The sequence below is a fragment of the Haliaeetus leucocephalus genome, unplaced genomic scaffold (genome assembly GCF_000737465.1).
Source record: "Haliaeetus leucocephalus isolate CR32 unplaced genomic scaffold, Haliaeetus_leucocephalus-4.0 Scaffold506, whole genome shotgun sequence".
In the NCBI taxonomy this organism is placed as follows: Eukaryota; Metazoa; Chordata; class Aves; order Accipitriformes; family Accipitridae; genus Haliaeetus; species Haliaeetus leucocephalus.
This window is the reverse complement of record NW_010972942.1, coordinates 7,644,278-7,656,774: the sequence shown is the minus strand read 5'-3', so window position 1 is coordinate 7,656,774 and position 12,497 is coordinate 7,644,278. Positions and strand designations below refer to the sequence as shown.

The window sequence follows — 12,497 nt, the reverse complement described above, 5'->3', positions numbered from 1 at the left end:
TCAGAGAGTGATTCTGTGAAAATATTTTCTTTTTGGTGGGTGGAATATTTATAAAGCAGGTGAAAAACTATTTTCGTATTTTCAATGCTAGGTATTTGATACATTGCTTTGTGTTTAAAAAGTGACAGTAAAACCGGACTGCAATGCTACATACACAAATTTATCGTGTAGTTTATATGACTATAAAAATTGGAAATCTAATGCCTTTTAGATTTTTAAGATGTGTTTCCAAATGAACTAGATACTTGTGGCTGAACTCTCTCTGAATGCAAAATCTTTATGAAGGAGAGATTGAAAATTAAGCATTCACTCTGAAGGACATAACAAGGAAATAATAGCTAAATTTGTCTCCTGATGAACTTAATGAGAAGCATTTTAGGTAGAACAGAAATTAAGATTCATTGCATCTAAGTGAAGCAAGACCAGAGAGAGAATAGAGAGATTCTGGACAAAGTAAATTAAATTTGTCTAGCTTGTCTAAAAGATGTTGCCAGCTGGCTTGAATTTAGCTTTGTTTTTTTTTCTATTCCAGTGCTGTGCTCTTTCTGTAAGTGTAAATTCATTGTTTCTTTAGACTTTTGACGAAGTATGATCAGTATTTATTATAGGTAGTGTCCTGAAATTGAAAATTATGTGTCTTGATGGATTATATATACTGAGTCTTTGCTCACTGAGGTGAACATCTGGTTCATTCTGCTTTCTTTATCTTCTGCAAATGCAGAGAACGTGTATCTGCAGTGATCAGAGGTGGAGCCTTTTCTTTCACTCCTGGTCACTGATAGGAATCCCCCCCAAGCCTGCAGCATGTACAGCTCCTAGCTGCAGTAGAAACCCTGACCACCCAATGACTCTTTGGCATGTTGTCTTTTCTAACAGTGTATTCCATGTCTGGAATATCAAGAGCCAAAAAGGAGACATCTATTGTCTGAAAGGCAAATGTGGAAGCAATTAGTTAGTACTAATGGGTTCAGTGTGGATTTGGCTGTTTGGATAATGACGGGAGAAGCAGGAAGGCAGCTGTAACTGATCTGCGGCCCAAGAACTTCCCTTTAACATCACAAATAGGATGGTTTCAAGTGATCTTGGAAGTAGGTAGAGATGCTGGAGACTAGACTCCTGGAAAAATAGGGGTTAAAATGTAGCATGTGAATAGTGGGGAGTGTTACATAGAGCAGATAGTATTTTTTTCCATTTTTTGTTATCCATGACTTTCTGTCTTCACATTTCTGTGCTCACATTTCTATGATCCCTCCTTGTGTGTTTGTAAAGGTGTGAGAGTAGGGCTGTGATGTGCCTGCTGGGATAGTAGGGCTGTTCTTTTGCAAGCATCCTACACAGTTTGCACCTCAGGTACTTGTACTCATCCTAACACCAATTTCTCAATGTGCCCTCTTCACAGACTGGAGAGGGATTAAATTGGTGGGAGACCAGTAGTTTAGCCAGGTGCTGCAGGCTTGCAGGGAAATGAGGAGCGCTATGAAGAATCATCTGCGCTGTTTAAGATTCCAGTTTCTTAGGCATTTGGTTTTCCAGGGTTGAAAGTCTGTGTCCTAGCTATGTTCCCAGGCTACTCCACTAAAGCAGACAGTTGCCACCAAAGCCATTAAGTTTCATATCTTGAAATTTTCTTAACACCCCTCCCCACTTGTAGGTATTTCTGTGCATAACTAAATCTAATTATTCTCCTCTTTTCTCTGTGTATTTTGCTTGTCTTACCTTACAGTCACATCTTCCTCCCCATAGACTGCAGTTTCCCACAGTTCTGCTTGCTTACATTTACAGTAGAGACTGACAAAAGCTGGTTTGTCACTTTGTGCCTGGAATCAGCCAGGACTCATAGAATCATTTAGGTTGGAAAAGACCCTTAACATCATCGAGTCCAACTGTTAACCTCACACTACCAAGTCCACCACTAAACCATGTCCCTAAGCACCACATCTACACATCTTTTAAATACCTCCAGGGATGGTGACTCCACCACTTCCCTGGGCAGCCTGTTCCAGTGCTTGACAAACATTTTGGTGAAGAATTTTTTCCTAATATTCAATCTAAACCTCCCCTGGCACAACTTGAGGCCATTTCCTCTCATCCTATCACTTGCTACTTGGGAGAAGAGACCAACACCCACCTTGCTACAGCCTCCTTTCAGGTAGTTGTAGAGAGCGATAAGGTCTCCCCTCAGCCTCCTTTTCTCCAGGCTAAACAACCCCAGTTCTCTCAGCTGCTCCTCATAAGACTTGTGCTCCAGGCCCCTCACCAGCTTGGTTGCCCTTCTCTGGACACACTCCAGCACCTCAATGTCTTTCTTGTAGTGAGGGGCCCAAAACTGAACACAGTATTCGAGGTGCGGCTCACCAGTGCCAAGTCCAAAGGAGGGGCTTACTGAGTTTCTTACACATGAGATATGAATTACCCATGGCAAGTTCAGAGCCACATGGTATTAAAATTTTCTGTTCTGCCTTTCAGTTTGCACAATAGTTGTGAAAGGTCAGAATATTACTATGTATGTTCTTTGAGAATTTAAAATTGTGATACGGTCATAAAGGTTTTCTCTTGTTATAATTAAACCTTTCTGTAACTACTAATGGCACTGTACATAGGACACTGTATCACTGACACAGATGTTAGGACACATCATTTAAAATCACTAGGTCTTAGTATGGGCTGAGAGGGTAATTATATACTTGGTAATTTATCATTTATTGAGACTTACCATTTAGTGGAAAGAACATGCAAAACACTTAAATTTGTTTGCTGTGACAGCAAATTGTTTTCTGCAATGGGTACTTTGTACTACAGAAACAATTGAATATATATATTATATAGAGAGAGATATACCAAAAAGTATTTCCAAATGTGTGCGTATACATATATATAATATACATGCTATACTCATGCTCACCTATATAGTTAACAACCAGTTGGCAGAACATAGAACTGTTATTAAAGAAATACAGAATTATGTGTGCATATATATGCAAATATCCGGAGATATTATTTATCTATGTCATAAATATCTGCTTTGTAGTTTCAGCTGAAGAAAAGAATTAGGGAACTTAGCACTTCCTGACTCTGCACCTCTGTACTGATGCATGCTTATCTACATGATCTTGTTTCCAAGGGATTGAAAATCAAGTAGAATTAAAATATATTTCCATCCTTTTGTTGAAGTCAGTATTAATTTATTTATACGTATGCCACAGTGATGAAGAAAATATAGAAGACTGAGTTCCTCTCTGCTATAACATCAGAGCAAAATCTTTCTAGAGCAGAACCCCCAACTTGCCTTTATTTAATGCCATAACCCAATTACCTTCCCTCTCCCTCTCTCTCCCACTCCAATCACTTCTTTACTATCCTTGTATTCTAAAGAAAAGATGATCAACATCTAGGATAACCCTGGAACAACAAAATGATAATAAGACTAGAAACTTGGCTTTGCTTGAATTACTTGCATGTACAAAGTTACTCAAGAATATGTGTCTCTACAGGTTTGGAGCCTCCTTAGGGTTCAATTTTCAACATTTAAAATTTTCAGGATTTTACATGTCTGGGTCAATTTTGGAGGGTACCCTGTAAAATGCTTCACTGAGAAAACCTCAGTACTTCTGTATCTCTCTTGTACTCAAGTTCTGGGAAGACATCTTGGGAAAGCATTCATCTTGTGATAGATTTTTCTTTTTGAACCCTAAGATGTTTGTTACCTCATTCCAGTGTAAGTTTTCCCTGAAATACTTGTCCCGTTATTTGACATTGTTACATAGGGGATATCTTATGAAAGTGGAGCATGGCAATAATCCCCTGTAGTTTTAATGCCTATTGGATTTTCTACCTTTTTTTAAAGAAGGGCTTTTCTGCTGCAGCTTAGAGAAATTCTAAGGTTTTTTTTAGAAGCAAAACCGGCATCACATTTGCAGACAAAGAACTATGATTTCATTCTTGTTCATTTCAAATGCATTAGAAAATATTGTCCAAATTGGGCACCATGCCAAGATTGCCATTAACTTTTCCCATAAAATATGATTAAGGACCTTAACAAGCATTTAGTAATTAAGTGAAGTGCTTTGGAAATTTATATGCTGTCCACAGTTTGTCATGTTCTGTAAAATACTGAAGACAGTTTTTATGAAAAGCAATAAAAATGAAGCACTTGAGAAACATCTGGAAGTGTTATCTGATTGGGGGGGGAATAGTTTAATTTATAACAGGATATTTTGATATTTAAAATTAATGTTGTGTGTAGTTGATTTTTGTTTGCTCTTTAGGTTAATGAATAATTGACTGAGTTAATGGAGTAATTCCTATAATTGTATATCACATTCTAGTGTCCATGTTGCTTCATTTTGTACCCTGAGTTGATTATTTTCCATGTACTCCATTAATGTGTGTACTGTTCTATATTTGGTTTCTGGTTTCATTTAATGCAGCTGAATTTGCTGAAATAACAGTCCAAAGAGCATGGGAGTGCTGAACAGACTCTGAATGAGGCAGGTTTTCCTGTGGCATGGCGGGAAAAAACAGTAGAGGCTTTCAGCCTGATAATGTTCAGTGGATGACAGGGTGATGCTTTGTTTTTTAGCTTTGCTAACAAAGAAAAAGGTTGGTCTGTTGCTGCTGAGGCAGCTTTTATGTGCTGTGGCCACTCAAAGTGATTTATGAGTAATTTTCTCTGCAAACCTCTTTTCCTTCCAATAGTCTCCAGCTTCCTTTGACACAGAGTACATTCTGGATCATGCAACAGGCTTAATGGAATAACAGAACTAGATTAGCTTTGCTGTGCTTTCTGAGGGGATTAATTCAAGCCTTACATTTGGGAGAAGATGCTTTTCAAAACTGCAAAGCTATAGGAAGAAAAATCTACTAGAATTAAAGGTGGCTGGATTTTTTTATCAGCTCAGTTATTCCAGGTTATTGAAGAATAAAAGGCTATTCAAATCTGCAGTCTGCACCCCTCCCCTGCAAGTGTGTAACAATGTGAATAACTTCTTTCACAGATAAAACCATAAAAAGGGGAGGAGAATGATTTTTATCTGTGTATGTTGTATGAATCAATGTTTTCATGACTGGAGGATCCAGGTGATCCTGTCATTTGAGAGTTAGGATGCCAGGATGCATTCTTTTCAGTGTTTATTTTCAGATTTTATTGCCACTGAAATTTGGTTACCCCACTCCATAGTTCCAGCCTGGGTCATGGCTCAGCTGTGACCATTAGTCAGGTCTGCTCCATGTGCACAGGCAATGGAGCTGGATCATAGTGATACCTTGGGGTTTCCACTGGAGAATCTATGTTTTATTCCCTACACATTCCATAGCTCAGTGGGGTTTTTCTTGTTTTGTTTTATTTTAACCTTGGCCAGGATTGCTGCAGTGGTAGCTGTTGCCTGGTTCTTACTGGATGCCTCATCCAAGCAGGGAAGTCTACCAGGTGTTTCTGTTTTCAGCTGCCCCAGCAGGTTTTATGAGCTTTTCAACCAGCAGAATGAGTTTTGTGATTAGAGAATCACAGAATGGTTTAGGTTGGAAGAGACCTTTAAAGATCATCTGGTCCAACCCTTCTCCCATAGGCAGGGACAATTTTTTTTTTCTTAAGCGATGCTGCAGAGGCAGAGAAATTGGGATCTTATCATGGAGATATGTAAGGTATTTCCTCTGCCTATGAGATGTTTAATGATAGCTCATCTGTGGTGAGCAATTAATTTGCTTATAAGGTAGAAAGAAAAAGATTCCTCTAGGGTTCCTGAGTTGAAGGAGACAGAAGAACTCCATGCTTCCTGTGTGCTCTTTGCTAAAGCTCTTCCTTTCTGGTGTTGAATAAGAGAAGTTTTCCTGTTTTAGGAGCAAAGGATAGCATGGAAGCCCTCTGTACAAAATGTCAGCCTCCTTTATGCCACACAGAAATTAGCCAACCTTTCTCTTTAAAAGCAGTGCACGTTCATTTGTCCGTTTTATAGAAACTTTTTCTGGTACTATTCATTGATAAGTGAAAGGTTATAGAAAGAACTGGGAGAATGTGGTTTGATGAGCTTTAGTACACAATATATAAACCTGACACAGTAAGTATGTTTTCTCTATCGCATTTGTGTTCTGCAGGTATATGACAGTTTTCTTCGGCTTTTCCTTTCATGCACTAATTTTCAAAGAAGTGTGCAGAAATTGTAAACAAAGGCAGTTTGTTTTTTATTTGCACATGCATGCATGAGTGCACACATTGCAAATGCTATTTTGCTTGTATGATGCATATTTGCCTCTTGTAGGGTTTTTGCCTTTCTGTTTCTTTTTATATTGTGAGCTTGTCTATGTTCCCTCTGTCAGTACTCTGTTTCATGTTTGGGATTCTGGTTTTATATTATTGCAGTTATATACAGCTAATATTAAAAAAGCTTGTAGTGCATGAGGCTCAGGCACTGTTTATATGCCAAGTTTCCCAAAGTCACTTTTAAAATCTAGACAGTTGCCACAAACCTTTTCATGGATAGCTTTGGTGAAAATCACTTCCAGATCCAGTTTTTCTACTAACTAGACATTAAAATTTTGCATTGTACTGTCAAAGGGCAAAGGGACAGTTTTTGTCTCCAGAACAAGAAATGTTCCTCATTACTTTAAAAGAAAGGGTGATAGTGCCTATTTACCATGTATTATTCCTTGATCCTCTCATAGCATGAAATTTAAAAAAAAAAAATTCCAACCTTAGGATGGTGTCTAAGAATAGTCACATTTTGTTCAGGAGTTTAAACAAATAACAATTTTTGCCTTATTCTGTTTGTTCTTTCAGGGCATTCTACCTGGACAAGTCAAACTTGCCTCCAAATTCAGCATCTAAAGCAGCTTATATAGATAAGGTAAATAAAAATGTTAAGTGCCTAATTAAACTTTGCATGTTACACACTGTTATTGTAATCCTTTTCTGAGGCTTTCTTAATTCCATCGAAAAATTGAATTATTTAAAGCTGGGGGTGGGGGGCAGGCAGGGAAAGGAGGAGCTCTCTTGCAGCATTTTGTCCCACCTGTGTTTTAGGGGTATGCGATGCCATGTGGTTCTGTATCAAAAGATGGCTGGAGGGCATTAATTGGAGAAGGGGAACCATAACTTTCCTTTTTCACTGTGCTTTCAGAGCAATGCAATTGCTCCAGGACCATGTGGGGGGTGGAAGGATAGGGTGGGGGGAGAGCAGGTGCAGGCAGAAATTTGTTGTTGTGAAAACTGGAAGCACTGTTCCAAATTAAATGCTCCTTCAGCATCCTGCTCAGAAGGCTTTCTTCTGAACCTCCTCACTTGGGCTTTCTTCAGATGCCTTTATTTGTCTTTAAACCTCTGTGACCAAGAGATCCCAGAGGCTATGAAAATTCATTTAGTGCTCTCTCCTGTTATTGGAGAGTTAATGACCATATTGCAGCCCAATAGCAGGGAAAAAAGAAGTCTCTAGGGTCTTGCCTACACTGACTTCAAAAGCGATCGAGCTACTGTGGCTTGAGAAATACAGTGATCATCACATGAGCCCTATGATAGACTAAAACTTTGTTGGTATCATCCAGCATGGGTGTTAACAGACTGATAGTTCCTGTTTCTTGGATGCATGCTGGACTGTATGGGAGGGGAGGAGGACATGTGCCTGTGCTTCTCCTTCCCTAGTGAGTCAGCAACTTAACTTTCTAAGCAGTCACAGGTGCAGCAGAAGACATTTAGCTATATGTGGAGCACTTGTTACCCCTAAAACTGTTCCCTATCAATTTCAGTGAAAACTTCAAGGGCAAAGTAAAAGCATCTCATAATCCAGACCTGACCAAGGGATGCTAGGTTAAGCTAATGCATTTATTTTACAATTGGAGCAAGCTATGAGTGAGTGCATGATCTGTTTGTGGGTATGCCTTTTGCTCTGTTCTCCATAGCTCTGCATTAGTAAACAGCACCAGCTAAAATCAATTTAAATGGGTGCAAGTTAAACCAATAGGACCTAAACCAAGTTAAATCTATTTGTGCCCAGGTTTAAACATGCTGGTTGTTATAATTGATTTACTTGACCTCTGGGCTTTCCAATGGAGTAACCTTCATATAGGAGCAAGTGAGGCTGCCATTTCCCTAATTAGTTAAAACTGCCCTTAGGGAATGGATCTGTCTTTCAAAAGATTCATTCTTTGAGTAGCAGGGAAGTTTGTTGGAATCTTTAGGTGTTTCTGGAATAAAGAGAATAGGGAATTTGGAGTTAGGAGGTGTGCAAAACTGTCTTGTGAACATCTCCTTTACACAAAGAACCATGAGATGATGTTTTGCATTGTTAGACCACTCTTGAAGGTTTCTTTTCTGAGAGCAGGCTTCCACTTGAAGCTGCCTTCTTTACTAGGTGGATCGTTTATTTTCCATATGGTAATGCCGAGGTTATTTTAAGTCCTGCTACAAAGTTAACTGTTCTTGTTTTCTAGTGTGTTTTTTGTCATTTCTGTTCATTTTTATTTTTCCATGTTGTTAGTCAGGATTAGGAACTAGACATTTGCATAAATAAAGGACAGTGTTGTCTTAATTATAAGCTGATTTTCTCAGCGAGTCAATTAACCAGTCTTGGCATCCCTCCTGTATATGCGTACGGTTGTAGGTTGCCTCTTCATGGCTCCCCTTCTTTTACAATACCATTAATGGAAATGGCACTGATGAGTCTATTCAGTCTATTGAATTGAAAAACACTTCTGTAGGCAGGACTGGGAATGAAACAGTCGGTGACGGTAAGAATTTAAAAGTTTGAAAAAGTTGTCATAGGTCATGTAACAGAAGACTGTGTGCTCTGTGTTTGTGTTATGGAATTTGGCTTCGGCTTTCTCAGCCAGCCCTGCTGTTCCATGTGCATCTGTGATGACCTACTCTAAAAGAGCATTTCTTGTGCTCTCAGTAGCAAATATTTAAATATCTCTCGCTCTTCCTTTCTTGCAGCTGATGAGGCCTCTCAATTGCTTGGATGAACTTTACCGACTGATAGGGTCCTTTATCCGATCTAAGCGCACTGCTGCCTGTGCATACACTGCGTGCAGTGCATCTGGAGTTGGATTGCTTTCAGTGTCTTCTGAACTCTGTAGCAGGCTTGGAGCTTGTCACATCATTATGTGCAACAGTGGAGTTCACCGGTATGACAATTTCTTTTTCTCCCTTTCTTTCAGTCAGTCATTGCAGGTTGGAGACTGCTCCTTTTTATTTATAGAGAGGTCTTACACTAAATATCGCACATCTTAGACTAAATATCTAATACACTTGAAAGATTTGTGGTGAAAATCTAGAATTGTATCTGCAGTGATTGACAGAAATGAGCAGTATGATTTTGGTTTATGCGGTTGTAATGGATTGTTCCTCATTCAAGTCAGAAAAAGGCAGAAATCTTAATTGCTAAAGCAGAAAAAGGAAGGTTTCCTAGGTGAATAACATACTATATTAAACTCTTAATACAGGCAAGAAATGCTGAAATTTGTATTTGCTTTGTAAACTAGGGGGAATTGTAGTAGAGGTTGTTTCAAGGAAAGAATAAGAAACAGAAGAGATATGCATTTTTGCAGGTGTGCCTTATGACAACTAGTTCAGCCTGTAGAACAATTGGTGTCATTAATACAACATCAAAAAAATGAACTAAGCTATAATCAACAGATCTTTGTCATCAACACTAAGAGATTTTAATAGAAATGTATATATGACAATAGTGTCATGATAGAGCTGTCTCATACTTAATGATATTCATCAAAGGCAGCGATATGTTTACGTTCCAGCTGGGCAGATTACAGTTTTTCTGTACCTTATACCAAAAAAGCAAAGACTACAATTGGAGAGGGGGGAAAAGCCCCAACAAACAAAAACCCCAAACATAACCAAGACTCTGATGCTAAATATCTGCTCTTTTTATAAGAATTCCAGACTGTAGATTACAGGTAGTGATATGTTAAAAATACGCTCCTTAGTTTATGATCTATGCAAGTCCTTATTTTAGCAGACTTGGTTACCAGTATATTGTGTTAGAATGAGCATTACTTTCTCCTCATTTTAAGTAATGTCCTTTCTTTGAAAGTGCTCTGAGGAGGGGGAAAAAAAAAAAAGGCAACATAGCTGCAATGCAGATTATCAGGCATGAAAACAAGGAAAAGCTCCATGTGTATCCAACACAAGTTGTATTAAAACAGTGCTTGCCATTTCTTTTAACAGAGTTTGCAACAGACTATTTGTGTTACTTTCCATCAATGATACAAGTGTATTTAACATGCTGTATACTGTACTTGATTTTAGGCAATAACAGAAAAAGACTATTATTTAACACTAGTCACTGTATCAGATGAAAATGGAAATGCTATATAGCATGGACTGCCATGAATTTGTCATTTCAGAAGGCCATGAAGCTATACAGCTTTTCTCTGGCTCTTTATCTTGGTTTCAGTTTCATGTCTTACGTGATCAAAAAAGGCTTTGGGCTTAATTCTGCCATTTTTTTATAAAGCTGAAAAAGAGTACCTCCAGGTTTCATTATGATTTCATGGATTATGTTCTGAATTTGCCAGTATATTTGTGCCAAAAATTCTTATAGTTTATGAATAAAGTCAGAGCAACTTTAATAATCCCAATAAACTATTACCCCACAGTGTGTGGGTCACAAATTATTCAGAATAATTCGATGACTGAATAAGAGGTGGTATGCTTGATTCTGAATGTGAGCTGTTCTTAGATGAAAAGAAATTATTCATCAAATTTCTGCTCAAAACTAGGGCCGATTTAAAGGTATAAACTATTAAATGTATATTCAAGTATATTTAAAAAAACACAAAATACTAGAAAACCAACATATTGGATTTCAGGACTATATTATGAGCAATGGGAATGGGATTTAAATGTGTTAGGTGTGAGTTTCCATCTAAACATTAGAGGATTCAAGACCACCTATTTACGTAAAGGTGCAAAACACTTTAAAGCGTGACTAGTTCTGCTTTACAGCGAGTCCATCTGAGCTTTTGTACAAGATACTGTTACTTCATTTGTGCATTAATACTGCCTTTGTGGCTACCATCTGTTCAGAGAAAGAAACATCAACTCTTGGCATTATCAGAGACATTTTAAGATAAGCCCTCCAGGAAAAAGGAATGCATTACTTAAGATTTTATATGTACTCAAAGAGTTTTTGTCCTGAATTTCTAAAAGTTCAGAAGAAAACTCTTGTATTTAGAGACTAGAAGGGATTCTTGTGCTATTTTTTTTTGATGTGGTAAAAGTTGAGGAAGTTTTTTTTAACACCAGTTTCCTGAAGTTGCTATTGTGCATACAAACTGGATGGATGAAGAATTTTTTCCTTTGAATTTGAAGTCATATAAAGTCCCTTCATGTGCTGTTTTCTCTTTCTGGCCTCCCTAGGCCACATCGCTAAGTAGGCTCTGCTTTTTGGCACTCTGAAATTGCCTTTGCCCAGATAGAAAACCTGTTTTGACTCCAACTGGTCGGCCTGCTGGGTGAATTTTTTTTCCCTGACATTTCTACTGCTAAATTCTGCTTTGGTTTTGTGAACCTACTCCCCTTCCTGCTCTGCAGAGTGAGACTGTCTTGCAGCACCATGAAATCCTGTGAGGAGCACAGAAGAGGGAAGAGTAAGGTGCTAGATGTGAGAGTCCCGTAGACATAGATGATTTTGCTTGTTGCCTGCAATCTTGAAGGCTTAATTCTTCTGTTTGTTGGAATATTATTTAATCAGGGCAGATAATCTTGCAAAATAGTGCTCTTTAAGTTGTAAATTAGTTCTTTAGAGTTCAAGATACTGATTGTCAGTAAGAGAGGATATTTATCTCTGGTTGTATTCAGCAGTGTATCTGGCCTTCTGTGTTCTTAGAAACTAAATGCTGTGAAGTGTTTGATTGCAATCAGCTGCAGAAATCCACACTTTGTAGGCACCGACCAAGGACTCATGACTGTTTTTTAACACTATGCTATGGATATTAAATGAGTTGAAAACTGGTATTATCTACAGATGCTACTAGGCAAGCAGATGGGGGAAAGATGTGAATTGTCTTTGCAGGTTAAACTTTGAAAGTATATTCTTCACTTATCAGTCTTGCCATCTTAAAAATGAAGAATAATCAACTCAGAGCAAGGTTCCTGTATGCTTCCTTTTAACCCCCCCCCCCCCCCCCTTTTAGCCTAATTTCTATGATTGGTCTCTAATGGGAGAGAACATCTGAGAGTGTGGAAGTGTACAGGGTGCTCTGATGGTCAGCATCTCTCTTTTGTTTATGGGGAGTGGGAACTGAGCAAACCATTAATCTGTCAGAATTTAGACGTATTTAATAGACTTTAAACAAAATATATATGAACCTTCCGTCACTCAATTAATCTGTCTCTTACTGAACTGACTGGAAAGTCCTTTCTATGTTTTCTCAACCTAGGTGTCATGGATTGACAGGGGGTGAGAGGGGGTGTTCTGCCACCCCTCCTTCTAACCAGAAGTGAATCCCAGATAGCTTGGGAGGGAGGTGCTGGGTGGCAGTCCTATGCA

General features: G+C 38.5%; 1 protein-coding gene across 1 annotated transcript in view; it reads left to right on the top strand.

The window, feature by feature from the left end:
• Window positions 1-12,497, top strand: part of PREX2 (phosphatidylinositol-3,4,5-trisphosphate-dependent Rac exchange factor 2) — a 186,547-nt gene that overhangs the window by 154,832 nt on the left and 19,218 nt on the right. The window contains exons 36-37 of the mRNA XM_010575899.1: window positions 6,773-6,839; window positions 8,921-9,111. Coding sequence (XP_010574201.1) covers window positions 6,773-6,839; window positions 8,921-9,111 — 258 coding nt within the window. The remainder of the gene's footprint in view (window positions 1-6,772; window positions 6,840-8,920; window positions 9,112-12,497) is intronic.